The following is a 21273-nucleotide window of genomic DNA, read 5'->3' on the forward strand; positions in this document are numbered from 1 at the left end:
TCTTAAAGTTATATCTATTACAAAATAGCCTGTCATTAGTGGAGTAGGCTTTCTGATAATCTGTATCATTTCTTGCATTTCCAGGCCCAATTACTGTCAACAAGAACTGAAAGTCATGTGGGGGGTTTTCTGAAAAAATATTTGAAAGCCTGCTGCTTCATGAATTAAAAGTTCTCAAATAAGTGTTCTCTCCAAATATAATTCTGAAAGCCTTTCCAAAATATTTCGTTTCCACACTTTGCATCTATTTTCTTCTTCCTGACCCTATGCATCGTAACCTAAGAAACAGCTTTTCGGAATGTGGAAATAATGTGCAAAATGTTTTCATTAATAATGTTTATTAACCTTGGTGTGGACTAGTCATTACTCGTCACGCTAACATGAAGAGGTCCCAGCAGCTGCCTGTGCACATGGCTTTGGTAGCACTGTTCGTATCAGTGCTGAAACACTGATGCGGTTTTCAGTTGGATGACACTTACCCCGCTTATTAATGTTTTTCTTATTAGATCCTTTTAACATCTATAGCATCTGTCCCCTCCTAATTATAATTTATTTACAGCAGCTAATAGCCATACCAGAGATCTAAAACTAATAAAGAGAATAAATAGTACACATATTGGAATATTCAATATAACCACCACAGTGTCTACATATACATTTCTTATTCATCTGGTGAGTCCTTAACCTTACAGTTAATCAGAGCAGTAGCGTGTCAGCGATATTTTTCTCTGGGCACAAGAGATAGCGTGGTATCTATCACAAGCACTGCCAAACAGAGTGTAGCGCCCTGGTAGTCTGGTTCGTGATCTAATTTTCTTGTGCAGATCTTGAAGTGGAAATCGTGGACTGCGGGTGATCTCCTAGTGAGACTACAATTCGGTATGGTTGATGCGACAAAAGCAACAGTTTTGTGCAAGAGGATATAATAGAATACAGCTGAAAGTCAATAATAAATTTTGGCTCTAAGATTGTAGTTTCAGTCTGCAATCAGAGATTGCGCCGCAATTTGCATTATATGAAATACGTTACTATTATTATTAACAGATAGAGCAGAGAAATGACTTCCGTCGTAGTGATTCACATCCAGTTATGCTCACCACAACCCCCAGAACCTTCACCTTCTATCCTATGCTACCCTCCTTCATTACACCCCCTCACCAACTCTGACAATTATAATGCAATTCTACTATTTCCATTCCCAATACATTATAATTCATATATTTTTATTTTCAAGTACTTGCTATGACCTGATTAATGATAATGATCTGATACCCCTAGTTTGTACGGCATACTATGTTATTGAGAGCATAACCTCACACAACAAAGTAGCTTTACCTTGAAATAGATGACTGACACATCACCACAAAGCTGATATTATGGCAAATAACAAATTCCTTCAAAAGCAAGACAGCAGAGCATAGCATACGCAAGATATGGGTATCTTATCAGTACCCAAGTAAGTACCACATGAAAATAAAAATATCCACTGGGAGAAATTCACAACAATATGAAGAAACCATCCCTCAAAAGCGTAAATATACTATGATGGTTAGTAATCCTCCCCGCCCACCTATTAAACCAGGTTATGACAGGAGAGTGTATCTTAATTTGTTAAGTAATCTGAAGGTAGTTACAGAAAATTCTGGCACTCCAATAGTGAGACTGATACCTGCTAATCTTAACGAGGCTGCATCTACCTCATGGAAGCCCAGTCAACAGAGGCAACCTTCGGATCCCAACGCACAAATTTCAGCATCCACCTCCTCTGTAGCGGCACCAAATTGTAATCCAAATGTTAATTTTAAAGACAAATGTCGAATTGTTTCTAACAAATTTGAAGTCTTAATGGACCACATGGGACAAAACGTCCAGTGGAAACATCTGTTAAAGTCTTTACATGATGAGGTTCTTCTTTTATTCGGACATTCCACTACTTCCAAGTAAAACATACGATTATTGGAATGGAACTGTCGGAGCATTCTAAACAAGAAACATGAGTTAGTGAGTTTGTTAAATTCTTTTGATCCTGAGCTAATTTTATTGAGCGAAACTTGGTTGAAATCTCATTGTAATTTTCATATGAAAGGTTTTTCGGCGATATGGCATGATGCATCCATTTCTGGAGGTACATTCATTTTAATAAAACAAGACATCTATTTTCAGGAAACTCCATTAAAGTATATTATACCGGGAACTCAAGCCATCGTAGTACAAATTAAAGATTGGTACGTGGTTTCAATATACTGCCTGTTGTGGATAAAAGGTAATTATGCTCAATGGGACATCTCTTTTTCGCAATTTTCACAAAAAACACGCTCATAGCTGGAAACTTTAATACTCACAATCCTCTTTGGGGAGCATGTTTAGCTGCCCAAAAGTGAGGAATATCGAAAAAATCACCGTAAAACAGGAACTGCTTATCCTCAACAACGGCTCTTCTACTCGACTAACAGCCCCTAACATTAATAAAAGTGCAGTAGACCTCACTATTTGTAGTTGATTTAGCACACAAAACAAATTGGAGTGTAATGATACACATCAAAGTGACCATTTCCCAATAATAATAGATATAAGCCCACAAGTTTACAGGAATATCTCTCACTTTACTACATCCCGTAATCTCCGTTAGTTTGATCCTGAATTATTCACAGCCTTTCTCGCTGATAAAATACGCTCTACAATTCCACATACACATATTCTTGACTATAATCTACTTTTACAATTTATTCATTCCTATTTAGATACCTATCATCCCAATGAACACAAGCAGATTTTTAAAAAGCAGAACAATTCTATTCACATGAGATTCCGAATGCGCTTCCCTAGTTCGTTGAAGACAAGCTGCCTTAAAAACATATCAAAAGTATGGCACTTACGATCACTATATTCAGTATAAAAAATAGACGCTTCTATACAGTCTATTTTAATGAAAAAAGACGAACAGCGTGGAAGGTATTTGTTAAATCTCTCAATAGACAAACTCCTATCAAAGATATATGGGCAGCCATCAAACATCTGATGAGTAACTCAAAAATCAATTCCTCCTTCCGCAAGTACACGGGAGCGAGGACTTCGCGAGGGCCAGACATGTTGACAGAAAAGTTAACAATTTGGAAACATTATCCAAGCAACTAAGAAAATTTTCAGAATTCAAAACAGATCTTACTTTTAGCCATCAAAATGGCTTAATCTAGACCCATTCAACCACGGTCTGCTACCACTTGTTATCGAGTTTTCGTGGAGCAGAAAGAGGTGAAAGAAGGTGCTGGGTGGAATGGGTCTATCTACTATTACAAAGATTAAGTTTAAAACTTTAACACACTGTCGGATTTTTTATTATGGACACTCGAGTTTAGGCTTTAATTACAAACGAACCAATAGGCCTATTGCAATGCAAATTATACCAATATTTTCCTTGTTTAATTCTGCATTAGCGCATAAGACACATTGTTTTCGACGTTCATTAAATATTTTTTATTTGTGGTTGTAATAAATATTGCCACGGTTTTTGGCTTCTTCTCTAGGAAGCGCTCACTTAGGAATAAATACAAGGAAAACTACTTGTCTGATGCTAATGAAATTTTTATATGTTATAACCATATGTATTTGTAGTGTAATACTCAAGTTACAATTTTTTTTTCAACCACCCCGAAAATGTTCTTATCATTTTTCTAAAGCAACTCTTTCTCAGCCCAGGATAAACGTACAGCAGCAAACTTCAGCTTGTTTTGAAGCACTCAGTCATGGTTTTCAGAAACTACAACAATTGTAACTGTGCAGTGTGGTACCGAATTTATGAAGAGTAATATTGAAAAGAGGTTTTCTGTATGCCGGACCATGTGATTAACAGCAGGCCGGGTGATGAAATGAGGCGCAGTGTTGCCGCATTCAGTAGTAATCATGCGCGCAACGAACACAACTTTTCATTTACTTTCAACTTTTAATTTTATTTCCTCTTATATATTCCACTTCCCATCACCCTTTCTCATAAGGGCTTTGGAACTTCATTGTCAAGTTTAAATATGGTTGACTTCCTAATTTAGAAATATCACACTGAACAATTTTTACAAGAGTTATTTGCATTATTGTTTACATGCATTTACAATATTTAATTCTGTCAATTTTCTTCGTCTGGAAAATCACTGTGTTGCGATGAATCGGTGCTGCTGTCACTCATGTTGATTATGACTGGCTCGAAATAAGGGACATTTTCAGACAGTCCATCTTTTTTCCCAGTAGTGGTCTTCAGTTTTCTTAGCATGTTTAATACATTGTTTCCAGAGTTCAGGAGTCACGGTACATAAGGCTTCTTGGCATAAAGCATTAATTGCTTCAATACCTCTACCATTTTCTAATGTGTTAGCCATTCTTTATTTGCTATTTTCCCTTTTACATAAGCCCAACTGAGCTCAATTGGATTAAGCTCGCAATGGGCCATTTTCAGATAGTCCATCTTTTTTCCCAGTAGTGGTCTTCAATTTTCTTAGCATGTTTAATACATTGTTTCCAGAGTTCAGGAGTCACGGTACATTAGGCTTCTCGGCATAAAGCGTTAATAGCTTCAATACCTCTACCATTTTCTAATGTGTTAGCCATTCTTTATTTGCTATTTTCCCTTTTACATAAGTCCAACTGAGCTCAATTGGATTAAGCTCGCAATGGGCCACTGGTAACCAAACAAGTTGTACATCTGGTCGAAGTCGTTTAGTCAGTTTTTCCAGCTTCTTTACTGGTGTTTGAAAATAAGGCCTGGCAACGACAATCAGCTCTGATTTAGTTAATTTGTTACAATCGTCAACTCCAGGTAGTAGTGAAATATTCTTTGATGTTAACCAAGATATAATTTCAGGTTTCAGCCATGACATGTTAGGGTTTTTAGATGAAGGATCGACCATCGTATGATATGGAGCTTGATCTATAACGACAGCCGACCTTTGAGGCAATAAACTCAGGACTTTCGTGAACCATTCTTCATAATGAGTCGAGTTCATCTCATTGTGGTAATCACCACTTCCTTTCTTGCCAATAAAACAAAGTTCTGCACCGTCAAGAAATCCTTCTTCACTTCTGATGTGTAAAATTATGATGCGTTTCCCAGCTCCAGACGGTGTTTTGAACCCTCCACGCCATCCATAAATTTGCTGAATGTACCCTCTATACAGATTATAGTTGTCAAAGTTGTTTTCTACAGCTTCAACCACGTTTTCTTGCCATCCATATTTCATAGTATGGTTCTGTCCGCACCAGGTCTCGACTGTAAAGACGATCTTGTAGCCCTGTGCTCTTAAGTCTCTAATTCGTCTAAGGTACAGTAGGTTTTTTTGCTAGGGGCTTTACGTCGCACCGACACAGATAGGTCTTATGGCGACGATGGGATAGGAAAGGCCTAGGAGTTGGAAGGAAGCGGCCATGGCCTTAATTAAGGTACAGCCCCAGCATTTGCCTGGTGTGAAAATGGGAAACCACGGAAAACCATCTTCAGGGCTGCCGATAGTGGGATTCGAACCTACTATCTCCCGGATGCAAGCTCACAGCCGCGCGCCTCTACGCCCACGGCCAACTCGCCCGGTGGTACAGTACGTATGTCGGGATGCAGCAACTGTCACAGATTCCATCCATTAGCACTGGTTTACTGTTTAGTTCTTTTAATCGGAATTCCAAGCTTTGAACTACTTTAAAAAGCATAGAAATTGACATATCAGGAAAATCTGTAATATTTTCTAACAGTTTCATGCGGAGGCTTTTAATTGTGGGAAATACCTTATTCATATAAAAATCATGCATATTTCTTCGTATTGTGCACAAAGTAAACACATCGGGATGGATTTTAGTCTGCCACGGTCTCGCACACTGCTTCTTTCTTGGTCGGGATGACGTACTTCCATCATTCTCCTTAGAAGCGGCTCCTTCTCTTCTCACTGACGACAGTGATAATCCAAGAAAATCTGCTACCTTTTGGTACACAGGGAACCTCTTGTCCCCTACTTTTACCCCTCACATTGAAAGAAACAAATAGCACTCAAAATCATTGCAAGTTCACCCTCTGATAACGGCGGTCTTGGAGCCATCCTGAAGTGACGTGACGAACATGCAGAACATAGGACAACTGAAAATAGCTTACGGACGAACCAAGAACACGGGCATTCCGTTTCACAACTGCCTGGGACGAGTGTACTGTGTTCATTATGCGCGTGATTACTACTGAACGCGGCAACACTGCGCCCGATTTCACCACCCGGCCTGCTGTTAATCGCACGGTCTGGCGTACACAAAACCTCCTTTCAATATTACTCTTCATAAATTCGGTACCACGCTGCACGGTTACAGTTGTTGTAGTTTCTGATAACCATGACTGAGTGCTTCAAAACAAGCTGAAGTTTGCTGCTGTACGTTTATCCTGGGCTGAGAAAAAGTTGCATTAGAAAAATGATAAGAACATTTTTGGGGTGGTTGAAAAAAAATTGTAACTTGAGTATTACACTACAAATACATATGGTTACAACATATAAAAATTTCATTACCATCAAACAAGTAGTTTTCCTTGTATATATTCCTAAGTGAGCGCTTCGTAGAGAACAAGCCAAAAACCCGGGCAATATTAATTACAACCAGAAATAAAAAAAATATGTAATGAACGTCGAAAACAATGTGTCTTATATGCGCTAATGTAGAATTAAACAAGAAAAATATTGGTATAACTCGCATTGCAATAGGCCTATTGGTTCATTTGTAATTAAAGCCTAAACTCGAGTGTCCATAATAAAAATCCGACAGTAGGTTATATTTCTTTCCAAATCATAAACTTAACAAACTTTTCACTTGGTGAAATAACAAAGAGAATATAACAGGTTTGGGCTTCAAGCCCCTAATTTCCACTTTACAATATCGAAAATTAGTGTTTACATAGACAAGGAGAAATCTCCCAAAACAAGAGCACTTTGCTCCAACAAATCTACAGCCTTCCAGCGGCTCCCCTCAATATTACAGATTAATTGGAAATCACAGAAAATAGCTACACGCTCTCCAGTTTAACGAAGGAGGCTGTGCTCCTAACATTTTTACAGCCTAGTCAAGGCGACAATACACAAAATCATACAGTTTCCGGCCTGTCTAGGCCCAAACTACAAGTTACAATTTTACACAGGGGTAACTATTACCCAAACTACTGGGCCTCGTGGAAAGAACAACAGGTTAAATTACTGGCCCGAACACAAAATGAATGGAGGCGTACACTTGCACTCCTATAAAATTGAAAACCCTAATTGGGCTCGGCCCGATGATGCAGAGACTAATCCCAAGCTACTGAGGTGACTAGGATGGAGGTTAATTAAACACTTTACGGAAAAGAGAAAAGGTCACAAAATTGCAGTCATCTCAAATTAAATTGAAGGGGAACTTGAGAAGGTAAGGTACTCTCTATCCACGATTTACAGTTTAAGTCTCTATGAAATTTTACATTAGCCGAAAGAAGGTTTACATTTTAGAAAACAGGAGGTTACATAGTTAGAAATTAGAACCTTACCCTCGTGTAAGTCTGCGAAGGTAGCTATAGAGAAATAAGACAGGTGGCCATTACAATAGCGGTTGAACTGCCTGGCGAAGAATGAGTCCCCCGCCTCCTGACTTAACACACACACTCTCAGAAATTCGGTGATCCAAAGACAAGGTAGCCTGAAAAACCGCAGCTAATATACGCGAGGGAACGGTCCAAGAGGGTTCTGGACTAAATCCGTACACGCCCTCTCAATTTTATTGGCAAATATAAAAGGTACAAGAAATGTGTGATTGGTTGAAAAATAATTACAAAAAATTCCTGATTGGCCGGATTAAAAAACTGGCAGAATGTGAAAGAAGTGTTGCAAACCCTGAAATACCAAAATAAATGAAAGTCAATGTAGTTGAGAAGACATTATAACACAAAACTTCTTTATATCACTAATTCTTCTGTCCTACACCAGAGTGTATGACCACAGTTGTTTTGTAAAGACATCTATGGAGAAAAGTCCAAACTTCTTGATGTATACCAAAACTATGCAAGATAAATCCAATCAGTTTAGGAAACTTAGAAATGACAAACTCCTCAATTATTCAGTAGTGGCATCTTCTGATTAATGTCCCAACTTCATGCAGTAGCAGTTTCACGTTAGTTTGATAGATAGAGTTCCTTAAGTTGCTTCTTTTGAATGTGCAGAGTTGAGGTGTACCTCCCGATATAAATACAATGAGCGTTTTACGTTAAGCACAATACAAGTGGAAGAACTTTTGATGGATATTGGGCATAGGTAAGAACATCAAACAGATATAAATCCCTCTCTGCTAAACAACAGTTACTGACAACACTACGTTGGCTAGGAAATGCTGTATGCTTGTATGTGGACCAGATATGAAGTTCTATTATGCCAGCGGAAATTGGCAAAGTAGCGTCCATGATGCTCGTGTCCTCCGAAACAGCAATTTCTTTTGAATGATGAAGCAAGGATGCAGTACTCAAATCAAATCAAATCAAATCTCTTTGCAAATTAGGTGTCTACCTCGGTGGCAAATGGTACATTAAAATACATTATTGTCAAGCACTAAATTTTAAATTAACAAGAGAAGAAGAAAATTTTCCTAGAATACGATATTATACAATTTACAGTAACAATTTTTTCTCTTAAACACACAGCTCATCCTTAATAATTTTATATTGTTTACAAAATTCTACTTATTATATCTCCTGTACTTACAAACATACTCAACTCATATACAGTATGTCGAATTACTTCAAATAATACTATACAACTGGTATAAGATTAAAATTTACATTGTGTTTATTTACTTATTTATTTCTGACCCATTTTGGAACCTAAATAGCATAACGACCTGCTGCGTCTTAACCAGAGCCCCTTTCGCCACCACTTTTCAGAGTCCCTGAAGGGCCTTCACAGCTACCGTAGCGGTTCCAGGGCCCTCGAATTCCCCTCTGTACTTCACCCCTACAGGCAATCCCCTGCCTTGGCTGTCCAAACTCCATAGACCAGGGGATGGAATTAATTTATTCACACACATTTTTTATTTACAATAACCTGCACTGGTCGAATGCCCTCTAACATTTCATTTCTCTGTTGCTATTTATTCTCTTCTTGAATATCTGTACAGATTTTGGAAAAGGATCAAACACTACACCTGGTAAACTGTTCCACTTCTTCACGCCCTTCCCAGTGAATGAAAATTTACCCCAATCGCTTCTGCTAAAATTCCTTCTAATTTTATATTTCCCAACTGAAGCCTCTCATGGATTTCTCCCCATGCTTCTTCTCCTGTATAGGCTCTATATACTCCTATAAGTCTAGTTTTCTCCCTTCTCGTAAAGTTTCCCACCCAAGTTCCTCTAACATTCCTGATACACTACTTTTTCTCATGAAATCCCCTGTTACAAATCTAGCTGCTTTCCTCTGCACACTATCTATTTCTTTTATTAGGTATTCTTGGTGAGGATCCCAAACACTGTTTGCATATTCCAATAATGGACGAACCATACTTAAGTAACTTTTTTCTTTTAATTCTTTGTTGCATCCTTTAAGTAGCCTCATTATGACATGTAACAATCTGTATGCTTTCCTAACAATGTCATCAACATGACCCTTCTGGTGCAAATTACTTTCAAATCTCACACCTAAGTATTTGCACTTGCCATCTTTTAGGATAAGTACCTCATCCAAATTATATTCAAATTCAGTTTTAAAGCTCCTGTTTGTAAATGTTGTAACAGTTGATTTGCCTCCATTAACCTTCATATTATTTTCTTCAACCCATTGTTGGATACTCTCAAGGTCCCTTTGTAATTCTGAACAATCCTCAGTGTTATTTATTTCCCTATAAACAATTATGTCATCTGCATACAATCTTATTTTTGATGTTATATTGTTCCCTAAATCATTTGCATATATTAAGAAAGGTAACAGACCGATTATACTAACCTGTGCAATTCCCTTCCAAACTTTCCCTTCCTGTGATATATTATTTCCTACTTTGATTATTGCTTGGTGATTCTGCTTATCCTTTGAAGGATTAGCTTATTACTCCTAAACTAGTCGATTTAGATGAACTCAGAGTACAGAGGTTTAACAAGGCCCATAAGAGTACAGGGAGATTAATTGAAAACGCTACTGGTACAGTATTCTCAAAGAAAAATTTCCCTGTTTTAACCATTTGTGAGTACATCCCGTTCTTGCATCTAATATTTTCAAATGTTGCATAACACTGTGTAACATTTCTCCTGGAGAGTTACAAATCAATGCAACAGACGTGCAGGAAAACAACATTGCTGATGACTTACCTGAGCCAGAAGATGAAGATGAAGAACTTGCCGGACACGCTGTAGCTCACAGAAGAGATCAGCTAAGTAACATTTTTTCAGTGAAAGTGAGTGATAATTCATCTGTATATCCAATTTATTGAAAACTCTTCTAAATACTACATTGAAACAATGATGATGATGATGACGATGATGCTTGTTGTTTAAAGGGGCTTAACACCAAAGGTTATCGGCCCCTATTATGAAACAAAACACTAAGTTACTGTATATTGCGATATTGTTAATGAAACCCCCCAAAAAACTAATCTAAGGCCATATGACCTAACTTTTAACCTATTACTTAGTATTGGTATTTAAATCAATCACTACTTCACTACCTTCTTCTAAAACTACAACACTGTCCACAGTTAATTCGGGATAATATTTTTGCACAGTGTCACATGGCTGAATGCAAAATTGCTGTGCCATTGCCAGTACTTCAATGTTTTCTGTTCTTTAGGGCGAAAAATCTATTTGCAAATCAATCTTCCTCCTTTTCTTTTCTGCCATGTTTTCTTCGTGACTCTTATGAAATATTCTCCTTGTTTACCTCTGTTCACAGCAGGAAAATTGGAGTGGAGATATCTAGAACAGCTGTTGAGGGTGATTCATCATAAGATTCCGGGACACTGAGGCTGTCAACAGACGGTGAATTTTTCTAAGAATGTCCAAAAATTTATTGTCAATATCAGTCAATTTGGCATGTTTTCCATCACCTGTGCCAGTCTGCCTTTGATCATCGATCTTTGCCTTAAAAAAAAAAAAAAAAAAAAAAAAAAAAAAAAAAAAAAAAAAAACTGTTATGTAGTATGGCATATGATAATATAATTACCCTAATTAAAATTATAATTAAACTAAATTAAAATCAACCTAATCGAAGAATTCCAAAATAAATGTAAATGAATGAGTTAAACAAAAACGTACCGTACTTACTAGTGTCACATTGAAATTTAGGCCAGAATGTATCGTTTATTTTGTCTTGTTTCTTCAGACTCTCGCTGAATACACCGAAAAGAATATTTTTCCTCCTTTATATTTCGTTCAAAAGGAACAACTTCGTTTCTCTTAACACCATGTTAACAATTCCTGCAGAGTTTACAATTTCGTAACAATTAAGCTTGGCAGCCAAATGCGCGGCATAACAGAATGCGTGATAATAACGGAGTAATTTCTTATCATCAACGAAATAAACAGAAAGATAACATTGTAGCATTACGAAATTCACAGAAATAATAGAGGCCTTTGAATCTTTGCTGAATAACATACCTTAAAATACAATATTAAGATAAATGAGACAAGCATAACCTATTTCAAGGAATGGAACACGAAGATAAAGAGCTGATTTATGTTATGACGTCACTTGTAAAACTTGTTACAATTCACTGGTAATATACAAGAGACTTTCAATCTTTTGTGGAATAGAAATGTACAACTCCATACTTTACAAGAACCCACACTAGTAACTTGTAATGTACAAGACCATACTTTTGTGGAATAGGCCCCTGCACTTCCCGTGTTTCTTCTTGAGCTTTAGTGATCGTGATACAAAATGCCAAGCGAATTGGGAATTGGTGCCTCTTAGGAGAAAATGAAAGTATTTTATGTTTAAAGGATAATGTTAGGCTGATATGGGGTACTTTTCCCATGAAGATATGCTAATATCGCCGACTTGAGTGACTCTGACGGTTGAGGCGCTGGCCTTCTGACTCCAACTTGGCAGGCTCGATCCTGGCTCAGTCCGGTGCTATTTGAAGGTTTTTGTCAGTAGATTTACTGGCACGTTAAAGGAACTCCTGCGGGACTAAATTACAATACCTCAGCGTCTCCGAAAAACGTAAAAGTATTTAGTGGGACATAAAGCAAATAACATTATTTTAAAAATATGTCAGGAAAATCCAAGGAAATTTCTAATTTAAAACTAGAATAAGTCCTTGTTGTCAGTTTACGGTACGGTAACTGCAGTGGAGCCTGGATACCAGAGCTTCGGCGGGAACATTGTACTAGAAGACAATGGTAGTATAGTGTTTCTTATACTCGTTGGGAGGTAAGACATGCAAGTTACATTAAGAGTGCACCGGTAATAAATGTTTGAAAACAATGCAGCAGAACTATGATAACTGATGGCGACATTGCTAACAAAAAATCTGGCACGTTTCATGTCAAATGAAGTCTGTTTGCAACCATTGCCTGTACAATTTTGGAAAATAGGTATTAAATGGCACGATGGCACTAAAATCATCTTTTCCTCCTGTATTCTCAATTGACCCAGAGTGTATTCCGATATTAATAGTTCCTTTAGAGCAATATAAAATGCTATACCATATAGGCGTTAATCAGTTACCGGTACATCACTTGTAGATCTTTGAATAATGGAAGTTTATATAAGAGATTTTGTTTGAAGTATGCTAGATGTGAAAACAGATAAACTGCGTTAGTTTTTTTTTAATTAATCTTTTGGTATTGTGGTTGCCCTCGGCTGATAAAATCTGCAGGTGTCTCCCCTGTCTAACAAGAAATATGTTAAAGCTTAACCACAGAAGGGATAAAGGTCTATTCAGGAGCGAGTCTGCCGCGAAATGTTATGATTACAGCTGGGTATGAATCTGTTCGCACAACCCCGCCTGTATGGTTAGACAGATTTCTGCGTAACATTTTCAGTGCGCGGCATGCTGCGTTTTCCCACGTTCCGCGTTAATTTTGACAATGGCGATTGAACTGATCGGTAGAGTGTGGAGGGATGTATTCCCTATTACTGACAAAGTGGGGGTGGGGGGATTTATTTGATACTACGCGTTACATGTTTCTGTCTTGGTTGGTATTTAGTGTTGTGTGGGTATAGAGAAGAGTGTGTTGGGAAAAACCTGAACATGCAGTCCCAGAATCAAGATGAATTTTAATCAAACCGCGAAATTGCATTTGGGATATAGTGCATTTGAATCCCACTGTCGGCAGCTATGAAGATGGTTTTCTGTGGTTTCCCACTTTTACATCGGGCTGTACCTTAATTAAGGCCATGGCCGCTTCCTTCCAACTCCTAGCACTTTTCCATCATTGCCATATGACCTGTGTCAGTGGAACGACAAAGAAAAATATTTTAAAAAATTAATCACAAAATTTCCCTACCCAACTGGTAATTGAACTCATGGTCTTCCCAACCAAAGACAAAAGAGTACAAAAATGTTGCAAAGTTTGGACTGGGAAGAACTGGGAGAAAGGAGAATGCTGCTCGACTGAGTGAGATGTTCCGAGCTGTCAGCGGAGAAATGGTGTTAAATGACACATAAGTAGACGAATAAGTTTCAGTAGCGCAGTTAAAAGTAGGAAGGATCACAATATAAAGATAAATGGAAATCCCTGACAGACAACACATACCTCTCCCCTTTCCACCGCCTGCAGCTCAATTACCACTCTGTTAAAAGAGGCCAAGGAGTTACTATTGTCCCTCCCTTCGCTAGAACAACCTCATATTGAAATGGGTTTTACGCAAGGCCTGCTCATACCTGGAACCTTCTACCTTCTGAGGTAAGGCTGCTTCATCTTCCTCACTTCATCCACGAAGTAAAGAAAATGTATATGTAAATAGAAACCCGTATGCGATGTATATAACTTGCATAAAGTAGAATTGCAAGAAGGATGGGTGCAAGTACAGGTGTATGTGAGCGAATATGTATGCGTGCGCGTGTGGGAGTGGCTGTGAATGAGAGTGTATACAGAGGTATGAGTGAGAGTATAAATGGCTGGGTCTTCTTACTCTAATATTGTCAGGATAAATCAAGATAATTATTATTCTAAGGGTACAGTGTTTGGAGTGTAAATATGTAAATTTAAAATTGTCTAAAATTGTCTACGTAAGTTTATATGTAAATATTCAGTAGAGTTTATGTACACATGTGGAGATGGAGACAATTCTGTATACGTGTGGCTTGCCCTTTCTCCATGTACCACCCCTAAATTGTACATGTACAATTTAAGGTAAATAATAATATTAATAATAATAATAATAATAATAATAATAAAGTTGGAATACAAGAGGACACGTTGGGGCAAATATTCCTTTATAGGAAGGGGAGTTAAGGATTGGAATAACTTACCAAGGGAGATGTTCCATAAATTTCGAATGTCATTGAAATCATTTAAGAAAAGGCTAGGAAAACAACAGATAGGGAATTTTCCACCTGGGCGACTGCCCTAAATGCAGATCAGTATTGATTGACAAAAAAAAAAAAAAAAAAAACAGTGCCAACCTTTCAGCTGGAAAATATTATAATAAATGATTATGAAGCATGTGGAGAGTCTCCATGGCTCAGGCAGCAGTGCGCCAGACTCTCATCACTGGGTTCTATGGTTCATATCCTCGTCACTGCATGTGACATTTGTGTTGGAAAACGTGGAGGTAGGACAAGTTTTTCTCCTGGTATTCTGGTTTTCCCTTTCATCTTCCATTTCAGTAACACTCTGCAGTATCATTTCATCTGTCGTCATTAATCATAGTCTCGGAGGAGTGCAACAGGCTTCGGCAGCTGGCACAGTTCCTATCCTCGCCTCTAGATGGGGCTTATCCATTTCAATCCCAATGTGGTCCGATGTCTGGAAATAGGCTGTGGATTTTCAGTGAAGCACCTATCAATTATCTCATTTCTGGGTCATGGAAACCCAGCTCATTTTGAGACTTGTCTGGGTCTCCAGGACTTGATGTCTTCAACCAAGCCACTGAGCTAACTTACATTGTAATAATGATGATATTAATAATAATAATAACAACAACAACAACAACTTCCAGTCATCATCTTCAGCAGCTCTTAAAAGCTGAAACACTTGTTCATCACACTAATCTATATCCACTCATATGTTTGGACAAAGATGAATTTTGCAGGGATTGGGGAATTGCAGGTTTTGTTGTTGGTCCCACATTCCATGCTCTGTCAATGCAGATGTGCTGTCTCTGATATTGCTGCTGTAATTAGTGTTGTTATCTGCATAAGAATAAAGCAATGGATGCAAAATACATGCATGATTTGTATAAGGTCTCTTCCTCTCCAATGTTGTGTACTCTTTGTTAATATGTATCAGTAGTGTTAAGTTTGAATTGAGCTATTTCTAGACTTTGAGATTGGCTTGTAAACAAGGTGGCTGCCAGTAAATGTCTGAAAATTACCAATATATAACCTCTATTACAACGAATGATGGTTAGGAATATAATTTTTCAGTGAAATTACTAGTATTAGTAATAGTGTGAGCAATGCTCACGATGAACAAATAGATGTGGAAGTCGAAGAGGAAATGCAAGGGGATGACTGTATTATAGCTCAGCAGGCAGACTGTGTATGGGTCCATGATGCTAATAAAATAAAATACCGTGCTCGATAGCTGCAGTCGCTTAAGTTCGGCCAGTGTCCAGTATTCGCGAGATAGTAGGTTTGAACCCCACTGCGGGCAGCCCTGAAAATGGTTTTCTGTGGTCTCCCATTTTCACACCAGGCAAAGATGTACCTTAATTAAGGCCACGGCTACTTCCTTCCCAGTCCTAGCCCTTTCCTGTCCCATCATCGCCATAAGACCTATCTGTGTCGGTGCAACGTAAATCAACCAGCAAAAAATAAAATAAAAATTATTTAAATTATTCCTAGGTCCGCAGTTCGTGGCATGAATTTCATTTGTTTTCGTGTATACTTAAATCTTAAAGGGAGGTGGTACACTCTATCTTCATAATGCTAAATTTGCCAAATTCATGTTCCTTTTTCTCAAAGACCATTGCATAGAAAACAGATTTTACCACACTTAAAGAATGAAGCTTTGTACACACTTTAAGTTTTTTTTAAAAATATTAACTCACAAGTAAATTTTTGAATGGTGTTTTCCTAGATGTCTAATTTTTCTTTAAAAATAATAATTTGAATAATCATAATTGAAAATATAAAAGACAGAAGTCTCAGTATACTTCCAACTCCAAGAAGATGATGTGGTGCTTATTTCATTTTCTTAACTCAAGTGGTTCTAAAGAAAAAGGAACATAAAGTTTAATAATATGTTTTGAGATAAATTGAAAAAACATGAATGATACCTCAGTGCTGGATCATCTGAGTCATTCTCAGCATCTTTACATGATCTTACCATCTTTCTCTGTAGCTTTGTGGTTACCACCTGGGCCTGTATGTCTGATTTAATTTTTTATCCTTAAGATATTAGTTTTATTGCAAATTTTTGCACGTTTGACCTGGTTCAATGCTTAAAGCCCTCAGAACCCTCAATTGATCTGCACACCCCTCATTGTATGTTAAGACTGCATCATTTTCACTACCGGTCTCCTGATTACCAACTCTTTCACATGTTGGCCCATGTTCTTTCCTTCCACTAATTCCAGTACATTTCTTAAAAATGTTGTATGAACGAGGCATTCTAAAAGTATATTTGATTCTCAACCAAAAAAACTAACACATGTAGTTTCAGTAAACAAATACAAACATGGCCTTACAAACAATTGACGAGCAGAAACAGTTGCTACTCTTTGCAAATAACTAAAATTCATAAAATAATTTTACAAAATCTATTTTTGTCCCTTATTGGTGTACAACCTCCCATTAAATGTTCTTGTAAGTAAGAAATTTCTCATCATGTGAAGTGTCACTATATTTCCTTCAAAATAATTCCAGCCTCAATGCAGTTTCAGTCCAACAGATATGCAGCACTCAGTGGGTTAAAGTTGCAGAAATGAGTCATTTGAAATTTTGGAACGGTCAGAAAGTTTATATATTTATAGCTAAGGGTCAATAAATAATGAACAAGAGGCCTATATGACCCTGAAGGAAAGAACACCATCCAAATATATTTCAGGTATATGGGATCAGTCAGGTAAAGTGTCCACTTCTAGTAATTCATAAACTGCTAAAGATATCAAAACATATTATCACTTTTGATATTATTACCAAGGGGTTCATAATCAAATATGCAGTATATTTTGTATTAGTATCCACTGAAATAACAGTACTAATTTTGTTTTTTCTAATTGTTTGAAAATACATTGAGAATGTTTACAGCAAATGTAATGTTTTCAAATTTGTTATGAACTGCAGTATTCAAATGAATCACTAAGGGGGCAGTCAAGACACGTGGTATGTGTTTATCCTAAGCCTGTTGAGATACAGAGATCCTACATGATCTTCTGACAGCTAGGTATTCACTCTCATGTTAATAAGACCTCATGCTTTTTGTCACAGCATTACTTAAGGTTTAAGTACCCTGCAAAATATCTTTCTTGGTTCCCGTCTATCTCTCTTACCCTGAGCTTCCTTTATAAACTTTCCTTCTCTCCGATTGATGTCTCAAAATTTATGCTTGGTGGAGATTGCTTCCCCCTTTACCCTTGATCATGGTCCTTCAAGTCTCTGTCTGTTTGAAGTGTATCAAGTATGATCTTTACATGATGAGCTTACAGGCTGAGGACTGTCCAAACAATCACTATACATGTACATGTAGACGAGTTTTGTGGGTAAATAGGTTATGTGCAATAGTGAGAGTTCATCGGACAATAATGTAGAGCAAGGATCTTTACAAATTTTCAAAAATTGTGATGAATATTTGTTTCATTTATCTTGTTTTGTAGAATAAATTCTGAATTATGTATTATTATAATAAAATACATCACAATTGGGAAATATCTCGATGGCAAAGGTCACTTATTGTAGTGTAACAATAAAGTTAAGTTAAAACATATTCACCCAGTAACAACAACAACAAGAGTACAACAGCAATTCCATGGAAAGAAAATATTACAAGAAATACTACTAGTTTAACATTCTGAATCCTGCATCATCATACTATTCTGTGTTGGAAATACAGTAAATAAAATGTTTTGAATAATGTTGTTCAAGATATTGTTTAATCCCCAAATGTTAAAAATAATAAGTGTTGTTTTTATTTTTTAGGTTCTTCAAAAACCATGGAGGAGCCACATTTCATCAAGTGTGAGACAGAATGGCTGACAGAGTCTGAAGAGAATTCTAACTGTGTAAGTGAATTTTAAATTAGAGATGTGCTTGAAGGGTAAAACTTCCAGTTGTTAGGACTCTCTGTTTGTTCTAGTTACTTATTTAGCATATTGCTTTTAGTGCTGGGAGTGTCAATGGATATGTTCACTGATCTAGATGTGAGACGATGGTGACAATAATGAGACAGAGATACAAAGCCCAGTGTTGGCATGTACGTAGCTAACCCCTGTTGAATAACACCAAGTTATGTGCTCAACATTTAACATCCGCATCCTACAGATAAACAAGCATCAGCAGTGTTGTATAGCATACCCTCTCTCTGTATGAGCACCTTGGAGGGGTTTGGAATTCAATCCTGAATTTTAACACACAATCTAGTGATTAGAAATAATTGTATATCACCACCTCTCCTACTCCTCCAGCCAACATTCCGATGGTGATATTTTTTACTACCAACAAGGCTCAGACTGGCTGACATGGCTTAACCTTACAGACTTATATTTCCACCAGGTGGGTCCTGTAGTTCTAGTTTTACTGTGTGCTAATATTATATTGTCAGAATGACTTGAAAACCAAGCATCATGTCCCACATATATGGAATGTTGCTTAATGCCAGACATCACAGCATTTATTCCATCCCACACAAGAGTTTGAAAGATTCTGAAGTGTTTGTCAATAAAGTTCTCAGCATAATCAGTATTGGCAGCACTTGTCAGACAAAGACCACCTTTGGTGAGAAAACAGAAGGTGTTGCTGGAGTCTGGTGATACTTTAATTAGTTTATTATACAAAAACTACAAATTATAGAGATTTTGTATATATATATCATATTAAAGAGGAACTCAAAATGATTTATTTGAATGTTGACCCAATGCTCACATGCATGTAGCTCCAGCGTTCACTAAGTTGATCTTTTGTTAAAATGGCTACTTTTGGCAAAGAGCGTGCTTTCTATCTGTGTGTTGGAATTCTCCAAAAATAAGTGTGTTACAGATGTACAGTGGTAGTTTGGGTTTAAGTATGGTAAGAAAACACCAAGCAGAAAGTCTATTTATGCCTGGCATGCCAAATTCAAAACTATTGGTTGCTTTGTCCTAAGGAAAATGTGGCCTTCCTGCAGTGAGTGAACAGGCCATTAACACTGTGAAAAAAAAAAAAAAAAATTCTGTTTGTAGAGCTTCCCGCAAATTCAAGAAGATATGAACAATTTTCTGTTCCAGCAGGACAGTGCAAGAGTTTGATTACTGTGTAGACACATGTCGAGTTATACCTGGTACCCCTATCGAGTCATTATGAAAACAAACACTGAAAATAAATGTATTTAAGTTTCTCTTTATTATGATACATATATGAAAGCTGTACTTTTTTCAGTTTTTGTGTAACCAATTAATGAAAGTATTACCAGACTTTAGGGACTCCCTGTAAAAATTGATACATCTGTTTGGTTCCAGGCCGATGTTAAACAGCCAGTAGAAGTTGACAGACAGAAAAGGCACAAAGGCTTTTCCTAACTAATGCTATAGGCTAAGAATTTGTGAAGATGACATCTATACCTTTGCTCTCACATGAATCCATCAGGATATTGAGACATCATCTACCTAGTCACATGATAAGTCCTGCCCCTCATACAAAGACTGCTAGTATAGAGAGAAATAATAAATACATGTATGTTATTTATTCACCATTGACTACACAGCATACATAAACTATTCAAAATACCCACCCTTTACCATTATAAGCTTCTTCAAGCAGTCATCCACTTGTATACACTGTGTACACCACCCCTAAAGTATTGAGGCTGCTGCCTTCAACAAATCTGGACTTCACTGTTCTTTCCAGTTGCATGTTCTTTCCATCAAGTTTCCAGTAGGCATTTCATATGAATCCTCCTCTTCTCCATCTTGCCTACTACCCCTCTTCCTCTTCTGGTAATTGACCTAACATTCAGGGTCTCTACCCTTAACTACTTCAGCTAAGCCCATCTCTGACTCCGTAGCCGTTGCTAGTTTTTAGCAAAATGCAGGCACAAGAATGAAGGACCTGTCACAATCAATAGTCTGCATAATGAAAAATGACCTTAGGATATCAGTGTACTGAAGAAACAAAGGACAGTGGCTTACAGTGAATTTGTCACATAACACCAAAGGTTCAAGAAACATTTGAGGAAACATGTGAATGGCAGTCACTGCCAAACTCTTTACATGGCTGAGAATATTTTTACCACCATGGAAAAGCTGAACCATCTTAATGGCTGTGTATATGCTTAAAACTATTCGGATCCATTCCTAAATTCAGAAATTTGAAAGAAGATGGGATGCCAAATCAGCATATGATGGACATATTAGCAGACAAGAAAATGTAATGGATCTAAGGTAAATTAAAATGGTAAAAGCATTTGGCCCAGATGATATCCCCATTCAAATGTTGAAGTGTCTCAGTGAGGAAGGCCTCTTTCAAACGGTGTGGGTTCGACTCCCTTCTACGCTTAGCTGCGGGTCCACCTAAACTAAGAATCATTTGTTCAGATAGAATCTTTCAGATAGTGTGGAGGCAGAGAGTAACCACGTATGAGATACGGTCCCAGGCGCACAGTTTGTTCTTACTGGACATAAGTATGTATGAATGCCATCACACATAGCAGGTCAACCACGCCCGCGTCGTCAGTAGATCTTCACCCACTCATCGGAAGTGTTGCTAAATATGGTTTATTTATTTATTAATTTATTTATTTATTTATTTTTAGTTTATCAACTTATTCATCTGCTTTTGGCTGTGTGATTTACTATGATTGTTATGAAGCCCAAAATAGACAGTGAGTACCTGATAACTTTAGTGTCAGAGAGACTAGTGATGTGGTACCAATCTCTGGAAGAATACAAATCCAGGACAAACACAACAGGACATTGTGGCAGATTTGCCATGAATCTCTAGTGTTTTCCAGAATATGTTCGT

General features: G+C 37.4%; 2 protein-coding genes across 4 annotated transcripts in view; one reads left to right on the forward strand and one right to left on the reverse strand.

Annotated features, from left to right (window-relative positions):
- LOC136882347 (uncharacterized) overlaps positions 1–12376 on the reverse strand; it is a 37394-nt gene extending 25018 nt beyond the window's left edge. Inside the window, exon 1 of one of the 3 annotated variants that reach the window (XM_067154944.2) lies at positions 11822–12376. The gene's annotated coding sequence lies outside the window, so the exon portion shown is untranslated. Of the gene's footprint in view, positions 1–11602 lie in introns of all 3 variants that reach the window. The other 2 variants (XM_067154948.2, XM_067154947.2) reach the window with 2 other exon arrangements.
- The window catches only part of LOC136882049 (zinc finger protein 665-like), a 93718-nt gene that overhangs the window by 51448 nt on the left and 20997 nt on the right, over positions 1–21273 (forward strand). Inside the window, exons 5-6 of the mRNA XM_068229329.1 lie at positions 15544–15632; positions 18259–18341. Coding sequence (XP_068085430.1) covers positions 15544–15632; positions 18259–18341 — 172 coding nt within the window. The remainder of the gene's footprint in view (positions 1–15543; positions 15633–18258; positions 18342–21273) is intronic.

Source organism: Anabrus simplex, chromosome 10 (genome assembly GCF_040414725.1).
Source record: "Anabrus simplex isolate iqAnaSimp1 chromosome 10, ASM4041472v1, whole genome shotgun sequence".
Taxonomy (NCBI): domain Eukaryota; kingdom Metazoa; phylum Arthropoda; class Insecta; order Orthoptera; family Tettigoniidae; genus Anabrus; species Anabrus simplex.